The sequence below is a fragment of the Capsella rubella genome, unplaced genomic scaffold (assembly GCF_000375325.1).
Source record: "Capsella rubella cultivar Monte Gargano unplaced genomic scaffold, Caprub1_0 scaffold_4, whole genome shotgun sequence".
NCBI classification, from domain to species: Eukaryota; Viridiplantae; Streptophyta; class Magnoliopsida; order Brassicales; family Brassicaceae; genus Capsella; species Capsella rubella.
The window spans coordinates 7,798,498-7,820,834 of NW_006238920.1; the positions used below are offsets into that span (position 1 = coordinate 7,798,498).

Here is a 22,337-nt window from a genome sequence, read left to right on the forward strand (position 1 = left end):
CATTTATTTTATAAAGAAAATACAATATTAATTTTTCTAATTCTGATCATATATTCTTAAACCATGAAGATTTACATGTTTTCATTTCATAGCTTTCCTAACTTGTCCAATCTATAATCTATACAATACCTCATAATTTTGATCAACTCATACTATTTTCCATGTATATATATAACGATTCCTAATAATAATTTAGATAGGACATTACTGATAACTTCATGATCACGTGACTCAGTATTAACCTTACAAAAAAGTGTGTGCTGTTGATTTATTCTTCTTGTAGAATCTAGGTATACGGATACCTGAAATTGCTATAAATTGAGAGGCAGTTCATGAGCTCTATAACTACAAGTCTACAAGCAACACTAAAAAAGAATCCACTAGCAAATCAGAAACACACAAAGCCACCTTAACAATGGCAGTCTTGACAGTGAGCCACAACAACAACGGAGAAGGCAGGCTACACGAGTCAACTAAGACTCAGCAGATTCCTTACTTACAAAATGGTGGCCAAGAGAACGGAGGAGACGATGACGACGACGACTGTGACGTTGCTCCCGCGGCTTGATCATATGCATATAATCGTATGCTCCTACTATAAACTTAATTAACAGTCAATTAATTAAGTAGTAATATTGTGTTTCTTGTCATTGAACCACACACACACACACACACAGATATATGTAGCTGAAGTACTAGATTATGCCTGTACTTTATCCATGTCGCAAGCAGGCTTTTATTATTTACTAGATAAACAACATTTTTGACTATGGAGTGTTGAGAGACTTAGCTATTATATATGTAACAATATAATGTATCGTGTGTCTATTATTAATGAAAATAATATTACATTATGTACACAAGAGATTTCTGGTTATAGTATATTAACGATATATATATTTGTGTGTGTGTTTATCTAATTCTCACTTTCATTTATAATTTTCTTTAATTTGGCTATTTTTTCGGTTAATTAGCTGGAAAAAATTAAAATTTCTCCAGAACCATTGTTTGTTCTTATGATCTTATCTTCCTTTGCTCAGCTTCTAGTGGCCTTGACCTCTTAGGACCACTCCTACTACAAATTCTTATCAAATTTACATATATGAATATATGATATATAATATATATGACTAGCTAAAATGTGAAGTATATATATTAAGAAATGAATTGTTAAATATACTCGGACTTGTATACTTTTGAGAAATAAGTACAATTGGTATTAACGTTAAAAGTGCAGAACATTGTTAATTTCTTGAACAGCTATTAGCCAACAATGACCGATGAATGATGATCATAGATCGAAGAGGTGAGTTTTCCGCACAGGACTTGGCTCATTGATCAATCGATTTGTTGGATAAGCACTTGATCAACTTGCTAGTCGAGCACCAGATGATCAGAAGAGCATTGATCAGCAACAGCACCAGCTGCACCATTATGTTTATTCCAATTTGTAAGTACACATATGCATTAGAAACAACTTTTAGCTTTCTAGTCAGTTATACTAATGGACAATTATTGCTCCCAACTGTAAATAGTAGTTTTCAAAAAGAAAATTTGATTATTATATTTTTGGAAAAAAAAAAGAAAGAGAAAACTAGAAAATAAGATTAAATAGTGCTTTATATTTTCTTTATGAACCTATTAGCTACTATGGATAGGCTAATACTGTGTAATACACACACAATCGTCAAGTTCAAATAAAACGAGAGAGTCTTATTCATTAGAGTCTAGTCCTTATTAACCGTGCCCATCAAACCACAAAATATGGAAACCATGATAACCTTTTTATCGTCGACAAGCATTGTGTGCTTTTAAAGTTTTTTTTCTTGTCTAAATCATTTAGGATGTATTCAGTCAAGCATTGGAAGTGATAAGTGTTAACATTGAACAAATCTTAAGTTATTCAATCATAAATTTATAAAAAAAAATTCTAAAATCGAATGTTTTAAACTAGCTAGTTATATGAATATCACTTAATATATAAAGTGAAAAAGAGAGGAAAAGTACATAAGTGGAATGTTTATAACTAATTAAAAACCTAGTGTACTAAATACTTAACTAATTAAAAAAAACAGATAAAACAATAACATATAGCCCTATAAGTTAGGTATTAATTATACCAATTTAACAAATAGGTGGCCTGACGTGAGAAGAATTAACGTATGATGTGTGGGAGACACTTGTATAAGATTATTTTGTTTTTACATACGTGTCGGTAACCATGATATTCCCTCTGCTCTATAATACTAGATGTTTAAAGATTTTTGTTTTTTTCATTTAATAAGATGTTTTATACATTTCAATACAGATTTTAGTGTTATTTGATATTAAAGAAGAATTATAAGAAAATCGAGAAAAGATAAAGAGTCTTATGAGAAAAAGGTGAAGATTGAAGACAAATCAGGTATTTCAGTTTATAGAGTCGACGATAATAAGCAATTAAAAGACACAGATTCATTTCATCAAAAAGTTTCAGTTTATTTAGTTGGAGGATACAACATCAAACAAGCATATATAGAGATTAAAAAATTAATCAGCAAACAAGAGTAAAAAAACGATAAGATAGTGAGCCAACTCAATCCCTACATAGTTAAAATTGTTGCTACCGTGATAGACTTTACGCTGAAGGTATATGGTATTCTCCAAACGTAGCTCGCAAAGCCAATCTAAACTAGAAAGATATCAGTTTTTTTTTCCAATGCTTTATAAGTAGAATATGTGTAGCCATGAAACTTCAGTTCTTGTATAATATAATGGAGCGTTGTTCAACGTTTCCATTGGCAATCTTAACATACTTATATATATGGACTTTTGTATGTGCCTTCCAAACCTTATTATCATGTATTCCAATTAGTGTGTTTTATATATTGGGGTTAGTATACAAATTGGGCAGGGCATCGCAATTTTGGTTTACAATATTCTCATGCGTTTCGTAGAATTAGAAATAATAATTGAAGTACTTGTATATTAATTATTATATATATATATATATATATATATATATATTATTTGAGAATAATTTATAAAATTTTATGTATTAACTGTTAACCAGCAAGATTTTTTTTTTTTGATTTTTTTTTAGTATATATAATATTGATATAGTTTCATAAAAAACTTTATTACATTTTTTCCAAAATCATCTCTTACACTGTTCTTATTATTACTGAATTGCATCTTAAGTATTATTGAATTGCATCTTAATTATTATTGAATTTCATAACAAGGTAAAAAGAGAAAACATATTACATAACAGAAGATGGAAATGCAATGAGAGGGAACTTGCGGCAAATATCAAGACCAACAGATTCAGCTATATCAGAATCAACCCCATTTGGACCATCCTCTACCCTCCAGTCAAATCGGCCTACAAGGTTGGCTATTGTCACCTCTGCCAAACCCAAAGCAAGTCCTATTCCTGGACATATCCTTCTCCCTGATCCGAATGGAATGTAGTTTACATCTTTGCCATGGTAATCCAAAGTTGTATTTAAGTGTCTCTCTGGTTTAAACTCTTCTGCATCTGGTCCCCATACAGCCGGGTCTCTTTGGATTGCCCATGCATTGATTATCACCTGAAAGCCAAACATGTTTTTTTTTGTTCAGTTTATAACCATATAGAGTATATATAACGTCTATCTGAATTTATGTGTGGACAAATTGATTGCCCATACTACTTTCTTTTGCAAATGATAAATATGATAAAAACTATATAAGTAATTATGGTGTTTTTATTTTACGTATAGGAGTTTGATTTGATATAAGTGATTATATATACCTCTGTCCCTGCGGCTATGTCGTATCCCTTAACTTTGACATCTTCACTTAAGAGTCTAGGAATTATCATTGGAAGAGAAGGATGCACCCTGAGCACCTCTTTAACCACAGCTTTTAGGTATTTCATATTCGCAACTTCTTTTTCTTTTATGTATGAAGTATTTGGCGTCATGGTCGACCGAACCTCGTCTTGGAGTTTCTTCAAACACTCTGGATGTCTGAATAGCTCCGTCATTGTCCATTCTAATAGAGTTGAAGTGGTTGATGTCCCTCCTAAAAACATATCCTGATATGACATGTAATGAAAGTTACTAATGGTAAATTACTAAAAACTCAAAATATGTAACTATATGTGACGATATAGTACTTGTCCGTGAATTGACTTATAATGACTTACCAAGATCACAAACTTTATGTCATTTCTTCCAGCCTGTAATCCGCTATCCTTATCGCCTTCTATCGATAAAAGTATATCGACGAAGTCCTCTTTACGATTACCTGCCTCTACATGTTCTTCTATCACTTTGTCCATAATCTCGCCAAAAGCTTGACTCACTTCCTTAATTTTCTTATTGAAACCGTTGATACTATCTATCCATGCCAAAGCCGGGATATAGTCCCCAATCGGAAACTCGCCTACAATCTCCATAATCTGCCTCACTCGCTTTTTGAAATCCCTTGCGGTATCACCCTGGCTATGTTTCTTTCCCAAGGCAACTCTGCTCGTAACATCGCTTGTTATAGTAACAAAGCATTCGCTCAGATTTTCTGATGATGAAGAACTACTTGCTTTCTCTAGCTTCTCGATCAATTCAGTTACCTCTTCTTCTCTTACCTTCTCAAAAGAGGCTACCATTTTGTTGGTGAGCAGATTCAGAATGCATACACTCTTCACGCAAAAACAAGATTTAAAATCATCATTAGATTCAAAATAATCAATTAAATCAGTCGAAAGGGGTATATAAAAAAGTAATTTGATTAGATAGTATACCCTAATACTATAACATGTTAGTGCATGTGTACATGGGTGCAACTTGTAGACGGAAGCAAAATATAAAGGTATATAGTATGTAAATAAAAAGAGGTTAAAGAGGAATGAGTAAAGGCTAGTACCTTCATCTGTCTCCAAAATTCTCCATAGGTACCAAACACCACATTACGTCCACCGTCAAAAAGCCCATTAACGGCTTTTGATTTGGGGCGGTTTGCAAACTTAAGATCGTGTGTTTTCATTACCTCGTAAGCTGCTTCACCAGAGGAGACCACAAGTATGGGGACACGACCAAAATGAAGGAGCATGAGTGGTCCATACCGGAGACTGAGGGTTTTGAGGGCACGGTGAGGGTGGAGGGTGAGCTGGTGGAGGTTTCCAATCACAGGAAGCCGCCATGGAGATGGTGGTCGGTTCACTTTGGTAGTGTTTCGTTTGAGGAATTTTCCAAGCAAGACAAGAGTTAAGAGGGTAGTTAAGAACAAAGAGATCATCAATACCATTTCCATTTCTTGAATATAGGTCATGTAGCTAGGAATGTGTTTGATTGGTGATTCTGTAAACTGCTCCTCTCCTTGTTATTTATAGGCTTTATCGCAACTCATCGTTTATTGTCAACTAGTAATTAAGAACTCAATGACACAGTCACCCAAACAAGAAACGAAAATCTAGTTTACGCGTATAAATCTTATTGCATGTTTGTATCTAGTTTTTTTTTAACAACTAGTCGTCGTCTCTACATCTTGTCTTATACAGTATCATATTTTATTTAAAAATTTATTATGAATATTATTATCATATATTATTTATAAAATTTTGTTCTTTAGTGTTCTTTAGACAGTTCTATTATGAACATTAACATCATATTAATTTCAGGAATATTATAAACATCTACTATCCGAATATTAAAAATTTAATTTCTACAATTGGAATTATCATTGTACACCAAGGATAGAGAATAACTTCTGTATTTATATATAAGAACCTTCATTTTTGTTAGAATCCATTTAAGTGCATATTATACTGTAATAAATATTATACTGGATTGTACTTTTATTTGAACAGAAAATAATAATATATACCGAAGTTCATTTCAAAAGTAGCTAGCTAGTTATACAAATTTGCTCAAGTCAATAAAAATAAAGCATAAGAATAATCTATAAATTTTATTGCATGTTTGTCTCTAGTCTGTTTTAACAAGTAATCGTCTTTACATCTTGTAATTGGCGTATATATATTAATAAAAGAACAATTATAGTAACGTTTTTTTGTTTTCTTTAGAAAATTCTATTATGAACATCATTTCTGAAATATTTTGAACAACTAGTTCCGAATAGTAAAGAAATATATAAATATACTATTAGAATTACCATTGTACACGAATAATAGATATAACTTTATGTATTTATATATAAGAACCTTCATTATTATTAGAAACGATTTAATTGCATATGATAATGTAGTATCAATATTATATTGGATTGTACTTTTATTTAAACAGAAAATAATAATATATACCGAGGTTCATTTCATAAGTAGCTATAGCTAGTCTCATAAATTTGCTCACGTCATAAAAATAAAGCATAAGATTAATGTATTTTACAGTATATACTAAAAAAAAAAATATTATTAAAATCACTTTTAAAATTAATTGTTATGTTATTTTATATAGCTGGTGTCAGTCAATTAATGTATAAATATATTTTTACTTTAACATTTATAGAAAAATTGTTAAAATACTCAAAAGTTATGTTTTTTAACTAATGTTTTTTTAAATTTTAAAAGTTACTTGTAATTAAAAATTACCAAAATACCATAAATAAGTCAAATAGTATATATTAGATCGAGTTGTATTGTTTGAAAAAGGTAACATATATAAGATATTTTTCTCTTTTTGTTTTTGTTCATGTCAACATTGATTTTTCTTCTACGACTTTTTCTATCTCAGGGACATATTGTCAAATTATCTTTGTCAGCTTCTCATCATACGTGGCATGACTTCATATAGCTGCTGATGCGAATGCGAGATGCGACGAAGTTACTATGTCCAATCGCTGCAAATACATATTTTATTGTCATTTGACTAGAATTAGTATATTCATTTCGGGTAGAATTGTGGAAGAGAAGGACAATTATAAAAAAACTGATGAAAAATTCTCATGAATAAATAATTCATATTATGGGTAGTAGTTTACAATAATAATATTATAAATTACGTTTATGCTAAACATAACATTGTCCATTATACTTATGTTTTCTGAATAATATATGCCCTAATAAAAGTTTAAAACACAAATAATAAATGTGATCCATAATGTTTTTATGCAAATTCATCATGTATCATATCTCTAGTAACGTATATTTAATTAATTATGAGTTTATAATATTTCAGAAGAGTATGTATATGAATGTTGTTAGAATCTATGAATGGCTTTAATATAGAGTTTTGACTAACTTATATTAGCTGAATATTAAAATGTCGACAACTCAAGTTATTTTTATTATAATGTAGTCAGTCAAACTTTTTTAAGTCAAAGTCGTCGCGTGTTTTTCTTCAACTGTAATCAAGCTCTTGATAATGCTGTTTGTCTACATTTAGCCATCTCACGCGTTTGAGTACTCTTCCTTAAGTTGCATAGAAAATATCTTACATGTATTTGTCCTTTTTTAAATCGCAAATTGGTAAATATCATCTAAACTTTTTAAATCTATAATTTGGAAATGCAGCTAATTACATTGACAAACTCGTGTATGCAATACGAATCTGAGTTTAGGACCAAATATTTTCATTTTCAAAAAAAACATGTAATGATGTAATATATAAAAAAAATCTCTTAACCATACGCGAAATTAGGCTACTAATTAATGATCAAAAGTTTTAGTGATGAGATTTAATAATAAGAATCCATAGCAACAAAAAAAGTCACCAGACATTTTAATTGGCAACAAACTCTTCATTTGCCAATAGGAGGGCCTCAAGCTTAGTATGAAAAGGCGATACACATTGGTACGAACCCTTCAATTCAATATGCACATATCTCTAATTCGATGTTCTTTCTTTTTTCCTTATAGATACGTAATCATTTGAATTCTTGGTTTGAATTTATGGACATCAAGGAGATTTGTATAGTTTTCAAATAACTAGCAAAAAAAACTATGGATATTTTCTTCATGAACAAATCTCATTGGTAGAATCAAATAAATCCAGCCATAAACTTTGATAAGTACTCAATCAACAAATCTCATTGGTAGAATCAAATAAATCCAGCCATAAACTTTGATAAGTACTTAATCAATTGTTCAACAACGGAAACTAACTACGCCTTAATTAATTACAATTATTAGAGTTGGTGAACATGAAAAGTGGGGCAATCTTACCATGTCGTCATTAGGACAATATAATTGTAGTTTTGAGATTAATACTCATGATAACTTGGATGATACAATTTTCAAACCACAGTTTGGAAATGGTTTATTATTTGAGGTTTGCGACAAGAATAAACAACATTTGTAACATCAATGCAAGAAGTGATATCCCAACATCTTTGTACGTACTATTCTTGCAAATGGCATGAGTTAAACAAAAGTCTATAATGGCTCACAAATTTTTCAAACCAAAGACAAGAATTTGTGGGGGACAAAGAAGCAATTATGGAGAAGAAATATCTTCTTCTAAAAACAAAACAAAAAAACAAAAAAAAAGACGATTTAAGTGATATATACTAATATGAGAAAATTGGACGTTTTTGTTTAAAATCTAATAAACAAAAAGACATATTTTTCGAGTCAAACTAAAAATCTAACATGGAGGTCGAAAACTTCTACCAATACGAAGAAATAAAAAAAGTATTTTACTGTCAGTAAATATAATTATTTCCAGGTTCATAAATCGTAACACAAAAAAATTATTAAAGAAAATATTTTGTAATTTAAAATAGAAAATAAAGAGATTGGTTGGTGTATTCTTTCATATTTGTCTATCTATTTATAGAAAATTATTTTACTCTGGTCACGTGTTGACCTCTTTATTTCTTGGAGGTTCGTGCATGTTCAGGATTAAGACTGCATCCTTATCCTCGTCCTTATCTCATTCTCATGTAAGACTGAGTCTCTTTTAGTCACCCAGCAATTTTACCATTCATAAAAGCCCAATCTCCAAAACGTTTATAGTCCAATTGAATCAAAAGCATCGACTTGGTTATGTTGGATCCAATCCATGCCTCACTTTTCCAAAGAGCAACCTCAAGAGATTTATGGATTTAACATTCGCATCCATTATAAAACTTATCATTTTGGGCTTTACAAATAGAGATACCCAAATCAAATGAAAAAAAAAATCGTATTAATTTAAATTCTCTACCTGCAATTCTTAAAAGAGAAGCGGCATATATATATTCTTGTACTTGTGAATATTTTCAAACTGTTACGTCATTTCATTCTCCACGATCTTTAACAACCTTATGACTATGTGTCAACTTTATGTCTAATGTGTGTGTTTTTTAGGTGATAATAATATATAAATTATAAATATTAGGTGTTACGCTTATTAGGAAATTTATGGGGGATTCATAAATAATATGTGTGTGTTTTTAGGTGATAATAATATATAAATATTATGTATTACTCTTATTAGGAAATTTATGGGGGATTCATAAATAATATTTAAAATGACTAACTAATTAAGGATTCACTTTATTAATTATATCTTCTTAGTAGCAAAGCGTATATATGCTTAATTATATTTTATAATGAAGAGTTGTTGTGTTTTACCAAAAAAAAAAATGAAGAGTTGTTTAATTTTAACAACTCTTCTTATTCGTTACATGTATATAAAGAGGTGAAAGAGAAAGCATTTTACACAACTGAAGATGGAAACGCAATGAGAGGGAACTTGCGGCAAACATCGATACCAATGGCTTCAGCTAGATCAGAATCATCCCCATTTGAACCAGCCTCAGCCCTCCAGTCAAATCGGCCTACAAGGTTGGCTACTGTCACCTCTACCAAACCCAAAGCAAGTCCTGTCCCTGGACATTTCCTTCTCCCTGATCCGAAAGGAATATAGTTCAAATTGTTTCCTTGGTAATCCAAAGCTGACTCTAAGTGTCTCTCTGGTTTGAATTCTTCTGCATCTGGTCCCCATACCGCGGTGTCTCTTTGGATTGCCCATGCATTGATTATCACCTGAACGCCAAACATTTTTTTCAGTTTATAACCATGATGTATATGTGAAGTTATGTGTGAAAAAATTGATTGCCCATATTTTCTTTTGCAAGTGATAGAAACTCTATAATTTTTAGCAAATGATAACTATGATAAAAAAAAACCTATAAAGTAATTATGGTGTTTTCATTTTTTCGAAAAAGAGTTTGATTTGATATAAATGAGTGTACCTCTGTCCCTGCGGCTATGTTATATCCTTTTACTTTGACATCTTCACTTAAGAGTCTAGGAATTATCAGTGGAAGGGAAGGATGCAACCTGAGGGCCTCTTTAATCACAGCCTTTAGGTATTTCATATTCGCAACTTCTTTTTCTTTTATGTATGAATTTGGCATCATGGTCGACCGAATCTCGTCTTGGAGTTTCTTCATACACTCTGGATTTCTGATGAGCTCCGTCATTGTCCATTCTAGTAGAGTTGAAGTTGTTGACGTCCCTGCTAAAAACATATCCTGATATGACATGTAATGAAAGTTACTAATGGTCATTACTCAAAATATACAAATATTTGGTGATGAAGTTGTCAATGAATTGGCTTAAAATGACTTACCAAGATCACAAATTTTATGTCATTTCTTTTAACTTGTAATCCGCTATTCTTCTCGTTTTCTATCGATAAAAGTATACCGACAAAATCCTCTTCACGATTACCTGCCTCTACATGTTCTTGTATCACTTTGTCCATAAGATCGCCAAAACCTTTACTCACTTCCTTAATTTTCTTATTGAAACCGTTGATACTATCTATCCATGCCAAAACCGGGATATAGTCCCCCATCGGGAATCTGCCTACAAGCTCCATGATCTGCCTCAGTCGCTTTTTGAAATCATTTGTGGTTTTGTCCTCGCTATGTTTCCTTCCCAAGGCAATTCTACTTATAACATCGCTTGTTATAGTAATAAAGAGCTCGCTCAGATTTTCTGATGAAGAAGAACTACTTGCTTTCTCTAGCTTCTCGATCAGTTCATTGACCTCTTCTTCTCTTATCTTCTCAAAGGAAGCAACCATTTTGTTTGTGAGCAGATTCAAAATGCATACACTCTGCATGCAAAGCAAGATTCAAAACCATCATTAGTTGATTAGATAATATACATAATATATAGAACATGTTAGTGCATGCATGTGTATATGGGTGCAACTTGTAGACGAAAAAAATATAAAGTACGTATATGTACATAAAAAAAGAGGTTAAAGAGGAATGCGAAAGGGCTAGTAATGAAATACCTTCATCTGTCTCCAATATTCTCCATAGGGAGCAAACACAACATTACGCCCACCGTTAAAAAGCCCATTGATGGCTTTTGATTTCGGGCGGTTGGCAAACTTAAGATCGTGTGTTTTCAATACCTCGTGAGCTGCTTCACCGGAGGAGACTACAAGTATGGGGACACGACCAAAATGAAGGAGCATGAGTGGTCCGTACCGGAGGCTGAGGGATCGGAGGGAACGGTGAGTGTTGAGGCTGACCTGGTGGAGGTTACCAATCAACGGAAGCCTCCATGGAGATGGTGGTCGGTTCACTCTGATGGTGTTTCGTTTGAGGAATTTTCTAAGCAAGACAAGTGTTAAGATTGTTGTTAAGACCAAAGAGATCATCAATGCCATTTCCATTTCTTGAATATTGCTCATGTAGGAAAGTGTTTGATTTGGTGATTTGTACTCATGCTCTCCTTGCTATTTATAGGGAACACATCGTTCTTTCGTCAACAAAAGTATGAACCATCATTTAGTAGTATTAGTTTGATGTGGTGTTTGCGGCGTTGAAACGTTATAATAATAAATTGTTAATTTGTATCTTCAACTACAATTTAGTCTTTGCATTTCAGTCGTAAATTATTATAAACTTATACGAACTCAGTGAGACAGTGACACAACGCATGGAACTAAAACTTAGTTTACCTATTACGTATTTACGTGTATAAATTTGATTGCATTTTTGTATCTAGTCTTTTTTTAACAACTATAGTCGTCTCTACATGACTACATCTTGTCTATATATGTACATATTTATTGAAAGAACAATTATAATAATAATAATAAAAAGAAAATTACTTATAGTTGATTAGATAATAATATAATATACATAATATGAGCATGAACATCATTTTAATTTCTGGAACTAAACGTTATCAAACTTTATTTTGAACAATTAGTATCCGAATATTAACAAAAATTTAATTTCAAATATTAGAGTTATCATTGTCCACGAAGAATTGAGAATAACTTTCCGTATTTATAAATAAGAATGTTCATTATTACTAGAATCAGTTACGTGCATATGAATATATGATGATGTAGTAATAACATGGTATCGGAATAACTTTTACTAGGTTTTAACCCGCCGTACATCGTAGGATAAATATTTTCTTTTTAAGTTATATTTTTATAAATTTATAGATGTTAGAATTTATTTAATAATTATTATGACTGCATAATATCAATCTTTACTAAATTAGTTTAATTATGCATGTTTTATATCGATGTTGTTAAAAATATAATAAAATGATCCGTATTGAACTGTGAGATTAATAATATTATAACTTTTTTTTAATATTAACTCAAACCTGTTTCTTCTTACAATCTGTAAAACAATATATACATATTTAAAGAAAATAGCAAAATCAATAATAATTTAGTATAAACTTGGTGTATAGTTAAAATATTAATAACGCTTAAGTTTTTAAAATTTTAAATATTTTAAACTTTATATGTAGTCAATAACCTTTCCCGTGTTGATTTTACTTCAATAAGAAAAGAAAAAGTGCTATCAAAACTGAAAAAACAAAAATGGATATTCTAAACTTATCCACAAAATAAAGATCTGGATATATATAGGAAAATGGTGTGGGAAATAATAAATATTAAAAAAATTGCATAAAGGATCTGTATTTTCTTATCTTCTAAATATAAACGGAGAAACATAAATATTGATTTGTTTTGTGATTTTTGACTTATTGTTAAGATATTTTTTACCCAAAATATTGCATAAATTTCAATGGTTATTATAAGTTTTTAGCAGATTTATTGTTCCTGAGATTTATAATAAGATATTCTTATTATCAAATAATCGTATGTGAACCCACACAAAAAAAATGTGTGCCTAGTTAATATTTATAAAATCGACTGAATTTATTTTGAGAAGTTTGCTTCATATTTTCAAATTTTACATTAGTTATTTTCGGAATTTTTATTAAGATATTAAATATGTATTAAACTTGAAATTGTTTTTAGCTATTTATCAAAATAACTAATAAAGATTTTCATAACTAATTTTCGTAATAATAAATATTTCCTTGTGTTAAAAAAAATAAAATAAATATTTCCTAAACTTGAAGATTTCCTTTAAGTAATTTAGCAAAAATTAAGAGATATTTCCTTGCTTTCAATATTGTTTAAACTATTTTTTTTATATACTACAATATTAAACAATTAACTGAAAGATATACTTATTATTGATTCTAGATTTTATTTAATTAATTAGTGTAATATTACTCGAAATATATATAAATACAAAACAAAATACTTTAATTTTGCTAATTGTTATAAATAAAAGGATAAAGTTAATTAATCTCTATAGTCTATTCCATGTTTATTTAACAATTCCTTAAATATAGGAACCACGTTTGACCCACGTTTTTCTAAGGAAGCAACAACAATAATATGCATGACCCAAGTTTACTATTTAACGTTAAACAAAGAATACAGTCAGCGTTTTTTATTGAATTCGTGTCGACACGACAAATATATTTGAGTAGAGTTGTATTGTTTTAAAAAGATTTGAATATATATTTTATTTTTCTTTCTTCCACGACCCTTTTTTTTTGTTTTTGTCTCATCATATATGCCATAATTGATTTTTTTTTCCTGATTCTTCGACCATCTTTATTAGTGGAATTTTAAGTTAAGATTTTTAAAATAATTTATCTTATATAAAATATTTTTTTCTACAAAATTTTAGCTTAAAATTTACCATTAAAGTGCCCTTATGTTGCAGCTGCTGATTTGAGGAAGTTACAATGTCAGCATAGCCGTTTTTTGAAAAATATATGCCTATTTGGATCAACTTGCCTAGTTGGATGAGCGTACTAAGATAGAAAACATAGATTCTGCTAAGACTATTTCGAAGAAAGCAAAGTGGAGTTGCTTTCCATGGGCAAACACCCACTTTAGAGACGCTGATTTCGTAAAAAAGGTGGAAATTGTTTTTGATCTATGATGTGTTTATGCAAATTTATCATGTATAGTATACATTTAGTTAATATGAGTTTATAATTTCTTAGAAGAGTATATATGAATGTTGTTAGAATATATGAATGGCTTTAGTATAGAGTTTGTTTTACTAACTTATATGAGTTATATATTCAAAATGTCGACAACTCTAAGTTATTTAAATAACCAAGTTAATTAGATTCTTAGTTGTAATGTAGTCGGCCAAACTTGGCAGTCTAGTCAAAGTCTTTTTTTGGCTTGAGAAAAAATCCGGATATTTACCCGAAAATTTAGATATTTATATGAAAATCCAAATATTTTTTCAAAAATTTCCAGATGTACACGTAATATTTTGAGTATTTTTTCAAAACCCGAAAGGATCAAACCAAACCCGAATCAAAATTTTAAATTTATCCTATTAAACCATAAATTTTTCTACCTAAGAAACTCGAACCCAAAAAGTTTAGAGCTAGTCTTTCCTCTTGCTGAGGAATCGTCTGCTGTTCTTCTCCCTTGTCGGACCTGCTCTCTCCCTCTCTACTTCAAACTTACTTTTTTTGTAATGTCTTATCTGTCTATTCCTTTAATTTGCTACTTTTGATTCGTAATTTGTAGATTAGGCTGTAACAGTTTCTTTTGGAACAAAAATATTAGCATTAAAACCAAAAATAAAAAACAAACTTGGCAGTCTAGTCAAAGTCTTTGTGTATTTTTCTTGAACTGTAATATATCAAATGAAGCTTACTCTACTAGAGTTTGGCTTATCTCACGAGTCACGTGTTTGCGTACTCTTCCTAGGTTTCATAGAAAATTCTACATGTATTTGTCCTTTTTTAATCGCAAATTGGTAAATATCTTCTTAACCTTTTTAATATGTAAATTTAGCAATGCAGCTAATTACATAGGCAACATTGTGTATGCAATACGAATCTCAGTTTAAAGACCAAATATTTTCATAAACAATAAAAATACAAGAAAAAGAGATATTGTTATATATGATATAATACAAAAAAAAACAAAAAAAAATCTCTTAACCATACATAAAATTAGGCTACTTATGATCAAAAAATTTAGTGATAAGATGTAATTAGGAAATCCGTAGCAAAAGAAGACACCAATATGAAAAGGCGATACACATCGGCACGAACCCTTCAATTCAATATGCACATATCTCTAATATGATGTTCTTTCTTTTTCCTTAAGTACTATAGATACGTAATCATTTGAATTCTTGGTTTAATTTCATATTTATGTATAGAAATATGTATAGTTTTCAACTAACCAGCAAGGAAAAGTATACATATTTCCTTCATAGACAGCTCTTTGGAACGTATGCATAGAATCAAATAAATCCAACCATAACCTTTGCTAGATTAATTTGATAAGCGCTTTGATCAATTGGTTCAACAACAGAAACTAATTAAGCCTTAATTACAATTATTAGAGAACATGAAAAGGGGGGGCAATCTTACCATGCATGTCGTTCATTAGGATAATATAATTGTAGTTTTGAGATTAATACTCATGATAACTTGGATGATTCAATTTTCAAAGCACAGTTTGAAATGGTCTATTATTTGAGGTCGGGGTTCTATTATTTGAGGTTTGCGACATGAATATACAACATTTGTAACATCAATGCATGGAAGTGATACCCAAGAATCTTTGTACGTACTATTCTTGCAAATTGCATTATAAGTAGAAAAGTCTACAAATGGAAGCTCACAATTTTTTCCAACCAAAGACAAGGATTGGTGGGGGCAAAGAAGCAATTATAGAGAGAAAATATAATATCTTCTACGTAAAAAATAACGGTTTAATAAGTGATATACTAATATGGAAAATTTGGACATGTTGTTATCCAATAAACAAAAAGACATATTTTTCTAGTCAAACTAAAAAACTAGCAAGGACGAAGAAATAGGAAAAGTATTTTACTCTCAGTATAATATAAATATTTTCAGGGTTACATTATTAATTTTTATAGAATTTTTTTTTGTAATGTTAAATAGAAAATTAAAGTAGTTATAGGGATTGGTGGGTGTATTCTTTTCTACATTAAAGTATTTTTTTTGTCTGGTCTCGTGACCTCTTTATATCTCATGCAGGTTCGACCATGTTCACGATTAAGACTGCATCCTCATCAAGTCATCATCAATTCATCATCATCAAGTCATCCTCACTAGTATCTTCTTTTTGTCACCCAAGCATTTCAGCATTCATAAAAGCCCAATCTCCCAGATCTAGGCTTATGGTCCAATTAAATCAAAAGGATCAACTTGGAACCATGCCTAGTTTTCGAAAGAGCAACCTCAAGAGACTTACGGAATTAACATTCGCATCCATTATAAAACTTATCATTTTGGGCTTTACAAATAGAGATACCCAACTAGTCACAAAACAAAACAAAAAAATCGTATACTTGAAAAGAGACATATTCTTGTCTATTCTTGCACTTGTAATCTTCTCAAACTGTTACTTCATTTCATTCTCCACGATCTTAACAACCTAATCACTATGGCCTCGATTGTTAACCATGATTTAGGAAAAAAATAAGAAACAATGTGACATTCCTTTTCATTCCTCAATTTTTTTACCATTTACAATAAATCATTTTTCCACATCATTGCTCTACATTCCTCACAAAATGAGGAAAAATAGAACAAAAATGTTCCTCCACAAAATTGATGAGGAACAAATGAAACAAAAAAAAAACAAATATTAAAAGGGGAAATTTCAAAAATACCCATTTTCTAATACCACTTTTTAAAAATACACCTCTTTTTAGTTTTATCAAAAAGTTACTATAAAATTTGAAATTTATCAAAAACATATGTGTAAACTTATATTTATAGACACAAATTATCTTTATATGTGTGTAAATTTATATATATATTTCATAAATACTGTATAAATACCTTTTAAAAACCTTTTAAAAACCATTTAAAAACCTTATAAAAACTGTGTAAACCTTTTAAAAACCTTATAAAAACATTATAAATGCCGTTTAGTACCTTTTAAAACCTTATAAATATTTGGATTTAGTCTCCCAGTAGTAATGATGACCTCGATGTACCTTATTAACTATATAAAAGTTTATAATTTTTCATATTTGAAAAGGGGTATTTTTGAAAATGGATAGAAAGAGGGGTATTTTTAAAAAGGGGTACACCAAAAGGGGTATTTCTCAAAAATTCTCATATTAAAATTCGTTTTTTATTTTAAAATAAAAAATTATTTATTAATAATATTTTAATCTCATAATATAATATTTTTCATATTTTTATCATGTATTGACATTAAAAAATATTTTTGATATGAATTTCATGTTAAAAAATCTTACTATACATTATTTAAAATTTGTATGGATAGTAAAACATATTTAAGAGATGTTTATATCATAAATAACAAATAAAAAATTACTATAATCTATAATAGGTTAATATAAATTATTAATTTTTAACATTAAATATTTAAATTCATTCAAAAATATATTTTAAAATTAGTGTCAAATTCATTATATATAAATTATATCTAGTATTATTATTAAAAGATGATTTATTTAATCAAATATATTATAAAAGATAGTGTTATTGTTTGGTTACCATTTATTATTTTGTTTTTCTCTGCATGTTTTACTTTCATTTCTCAAAAGTTGTTTATTACGTTCCGTATTATTTTTTTTGTTTTTTTTCATTTTGTTTCTCTAATGGTTAGCAGTAGAAGCCTATATCTCTGTCAACTTTATGTGTAATGTGTGTTCTTTTTTTATATTATGATTAGGTTATAATAATATATAAATATTAGGTGTTACTCCTATAGTCCTATACGTAGGTTAACTTTTATCTAATAAAAACTAACAGGTTATCAGAATATATTATATTTATATACCTTAATACAAATATTCATTAGTTTTAAAATTAATACTTACTGAAAAAGTTATATAGTTAAAATAATATTATTACTTAAACTCAACATAAAAAAGCATAGGTTTAGAGTTTATGTTTTATTGCATATATTATTTTATTTTAATTAAATATTTGATATGAAAAACGAATCTATCATAATGATGTAGAAATGGAAAAACAAAATTATTCTCGAGTGTCTATCCATAATAGCAATATATGTATTTCCAAGTTTCATATCAGTAATTTTAAATTTAGGATGTTGTATATGTATTTCCAAGTTTCCTTAATAATATATTTTATTAATTATATCTTTTTAGTAACTAAGCGTATGCTTAGTTATATTCCAAAATGAAGGGTTGTATAATACTTACAACTCTTCTTATTAGTGTTACATAAAGAGGTAAAAGAGAAAGCATTTTACATAACTGAAGTTGGAAACGCAATGAGAGGGAACTTGCGGCAAACATCGATACCAATGGCTTCAGCTAGATCAGAATCATCCCCATTTGGACCAGCCTCAACCTTCCAGTCAAATCGGCCTACAAGGTTGGCCACTGTCACCTCTGCCAAACCCAAAGCAAGTCCTATCCCAGGACATATCCTTCTTCCTGATCCGAAAGGAATATAGTTCAAATCTTTTCCATGATAATCCAACGCTGACTCTAAGTGTCTCTCTGGTTTAAACTCTTCTGCATCCGGTCCCCATACGGCGGTGTCTCTTTGAATAGCCCAAGCATTGATGATCACCTGGACGCCAAACATTTTTTTATTTTCAGTTTATAACCTATGACTTGAGACATATATGTGAACTTATGTGTGACCAAGTTGATTACTAGGTTAAGAAAATATATGATATTTCTTAACTTATATAAGTATTTACTTTAATATAAATTAACTAGTATTGTACCTCTGTCCCTGCGGCTATGTTATATCCCTTCACTTTGACATCTTCACTTAAGAGTCTAGGAAGTATCAGTGGAAGAGAAGGATGCAACCTGAGGGCCTCTTTAATCACAGCTTTCAAGTATCTCATATTCTCAACTTCTTTTTCTTTTATGTATGAAGTATTTGGCATCATGGTCGATCGAATCTCGTCTTGGAGTTTCTTCAAACACTCTGGCTTTCTAATCAGCTCTGTCATTGTCCATTCTAGTAGAGTTGAAGTTGTTGACGTCCCTCCTATGAACATATCCTGATATAAATATAATGAAAAGTTACTTGTCCATTACTCAAACAAAGTTTTGCATATATATGTGATAATAGTTATTAATGAAATCCTTACCAAGATCATAAATTTTATGTCGTTTCTTTCAACTTGGAATCCATTATTTTTATCTTTCTCGATCGATAACAATATATCGACGAAATCGGCTTTCTGGTTACCCGCCTCTAAATGTTCTTGCACCACTTTGTCCATAAGGTCGCTAAAACCTTGACTCACTTCCTTTATTTTACCATTGAAACCACGAACCCTATCTAGCCATGCCAACAAGGGCACATATTCCCCGATTGGGAACTCGCCTAAAAGCTCCATGATCTGCCTCACTCGCTTCTTGAGATCTCTTGCGGTTTCGTCCTCACTATGTTTTCTTCCCAAGGCAACTCTACTCGTGACATCGCTTGGTAGAGTAATAAAGAGTTCGCTCAGGTTTTCTGATGAAGAAGTACTACTTGCTTTCTCTAGCTTCCTTATCATTGCGTTTACCTCCTCTTCTCTTACCGTCTCAAAAGAGCTAACCATTTTGTTGGTGAGCAGATTCAGAATGCATACACTCTTCATTCAAAACAAGATTTAAAACCATCATTAGTTGGTTAAATAACATACATGGTATTATATATTTTGTTCATGCAAGTGTAGACCACAAAAATGTAAAGATAGTATATAAAGTAAAATAAGTTAAAGAGGAATAATGTAAAAGAGCTATATAGTAGTGAAAATACCTTCATTTGTCTCCAATATTCTCCATAGGGAGCAAACACCACATCACGCCCACCATCCATAAGCCCACGAACGGCTTTTGATCTCGGACGGTTAGCAAACTTATGGTCGTGTGTTTTCAGCACCTCCTGAGCTGCTTCACCGGAGGAGACTACTAGTATGGGGACACGGCCAAAATGAAGGAGCATGAGTGGTCCGTACTGGAGGCTGAGGGATCGAAGGGAACGGTGAGGGTGGAGGCTGAGCTGGTGGAGGTTACCAATCAACGGAAGCCGCCATGGAGATGGTGGTCGGTTCACTTTGATGGCGGTTCGTTTGAGGAACTTTCTAAGCAATACAAGTGTTAAGATTGTCGTTAAGCACAGAGAAAACATCAACATCTTTTCCATTTCTTGAATATTGCTCATGTATGAGGAAAGTGATTTGATTGATGAATTGTAACTCCTCTTCTCCTTGTTATTTATAGGCTCTTTTTGGAACTCATCAGCATGGATTAATCATTTTTTTATACATATATAATAGTGTAGTATTTTTAAATTCTAGTGCATGTTCGTTTACGTTGAATAGTTATTTTGGAAATGATATATTGTCTACCACTAGTAGTCTTTCTTAAAATATAGTATTTGCAATTGTTGGTAATCGTCTCTGTTATATGTTAATATTTTATAAAGAAAAAGACCTCATTTAATCACTAATAAAAGTAATTTTTTTTTATATCTTAAGAAACTTCTGATTTAAGCGTGGTTGACATGAAAAAAGATTGTTTAATTAGCTGCATATATATGATAATGTACAGTAATATTGCATTTTACATTAAAAAAATATATATATATACTGAAGTTAAATTTAGAATTAGTTAGCTAGTTTTATATATCTATAAATGTTTTAAGATCACTTTGTAGGTTAATCATGTTTCGTTATTTTAGTTAAAGTCGATGCAATTAACAATAGATAATATTTTGTACTTGTATATAGTAGAATGATCACTTGCTAAGTAAAATGTTTTAAAAAAATATTAAAATAACAGAATTAGTTTTCAAAACGACAAAATTTGAACAAGTGTTATACCATAATTCTCTATGTATTTCGAAACCTAACTCAGATTTACAGAGTTAACATGTTTTAGAAAAATTGAAAACTACAAAAATATCATAAATGAATCACACATAAACCGTTTTAGAACTGTAGATAGAGAGAAAGAACACTTACCACTATACTACATCTACTTTGTTGACGTATTTAATAATTTTCTTTTCGAAAGAGGAATTTTCTCGAATGAGGGCACATCACACATATATGATCTATCACAGAAGTTGTAAGCAAAGTTTGGTTTTCCTACTTGTAAACTTTTTATTCTCTTCACTGAAAAGTTATAACTTTAGTTTGATTTGATAATCAGAGATTACCACAGTATTATTTGTAAATACAGTGTTAATTAAGTTATTCAACAAATCCTGCAAAAAAAGTGTATCTTTATATATCTTAATTAAGATCGCCGTTATTCATCAGGCATTTGAACTTTGAAGTAGTAACACGAAAAAACTGCGAATGGTCAAACAAATAATATTTTTTTTGGTTTCCGGTCAATTTATGATTTACCTTTTCAAACAATATGATATAAAAAGGATACCGCCGTGAACGTCTAAAACCCGCTTGAACTAATTTGTTAAGCCATAATTAAATTGCATCACGTCACATTACACTTATATAAAAATTAAAAACTAAATAAATAAAACATATTTAAAAAACCATCATTAGCATAACATTTTAATTAATATAGTTAAAGCTAGGTTAACACATAATTTCATTTGAAAAAAGTAATCTATTTTTTCTTTATTAACTCATACTAACATATAATTTTATATATATATTTGTAATATGCAAACCCTAATCTTTCTTTGTGATTACAAATCCAAACTAATATATAATATCGTTTAAGTCTAAAATCTATATTTTACTCTTACTTTACGAACTTAAACATACATATAACCTCATTTAATCATAAAATTTACAGTTAATTTTTAAAAGAAATTTAAACCAACATATGATTCTTTTATTATAAAATCTAAAATTTAATGTCCTATTCTCCTTATAAAACCAAATGAGTAACATATCGTTAGGTTTGATAAATAAGATTAGAGTTTAGATTTTATAACCATGTATATGCAGATAAAATTTACAAATTTAAATCTTTTTAGTTTCCGAAATCAATTAAATAAAATTTATACTATTTTAAACGTGTAATACTGCACCAAAATTTTAATATATTACTTAATATAAATTAAATGTTTG

The 22,337-nt window shown here is 30.0% G+C and overlaps 4 protein-coding genes across 4 annotated transcripts; 1 reads left to right on the forward strand and 3 right to left on the reverse strand.

Moving 5' to 3' along the window:
* The first annotated feature begins 287 nt into the window (after nt 1-287).
* Nucleotides 288-863, forward strand: LOC111830919. The gene has a single exon (XM_023783729.1). The coding sequence runs from the start codon at nt 416-418 to the stop codon at nt 566-568; it is 153 nt and encodes a 50-aa protein (XP_023639497.1). The 5' UTR covers nt 288-415; the 3' UTR covers nt 569-863.
* A 2,317-nt stretch (nt 864-3,180) lies between these two features.
* Nucleotides 3,181-5,340, reverse strand: LOC17889762 (cytochrome P450 71A12). The gene is made up of 4 exons (XM_006294002.2): nt 4,888-5,340; nt 4,172-4,663; nt 3,776-4,060; nt 3,181-3,572 (listed from the first exon to the last, which is right to left on the reverse strand). Exons 1-4 carry the CDS (start codon nt 5,290-5,292, stop codon nt 3,243-3,245), a joined length of 1,512 nt encoding a protein of 503 aa, XP_006294064.1. The 5' UTR covers nt 5,293-5,340; the 3' UTR covers nt 3,181-3,242.
* A 4,189-nt stretch (nt 5,341-9,529) lies between these two features.
* LOC17887687 (indoleacetaldoxime dehydratase) lies at nt 9,530-11,618 on the reverse strand. The gene is made up of 4 exons (XM_006295578.2): nt 11,214-11,618; nt 10,539-11,030; nt 10,159-10,440; nt 9,530-9,949 (listed from the first exon to the last, which is right to left on the reverse strand). The coding sequence occupies exons 1-4, from the start codon at nt 11,616-11,618 to the stop codon at nt 9,620-9,622; spliced, it is 1,509 nt and encodes a 502-aa protein (XP_006295640.1). The 3' UTR covers nt 9,530-9,619.
* A 6,807-nt stretch (nt 11,619-18,425) lies between these two features.
* Nucleotides 18,426-20,452, reverse strand: LOC17890046 (indoleacetaldoxime dehydratase). Its single transcript, XM_006293959.2, has 4 exons — nt 20,048-20,452; nt 19,389-19,880; nt 19,014-19,298; nt 18,426-18,853 (listed from the first exon to the last, which is right to left on the reverse strand). The coding sequence occupies exons 1-4, from the start codon at nt 20,450-20,452 to the stop codon at nt 18,524-18,526; spliced, it is 1,512 nt and encodes a 503-aa protein (XP_006294021.2). The 3' UTR covers nt 18,426-18,523.
* Between the last annotated feature and the right edge of the window lie 1,885 nt (nt 20,453-22,337).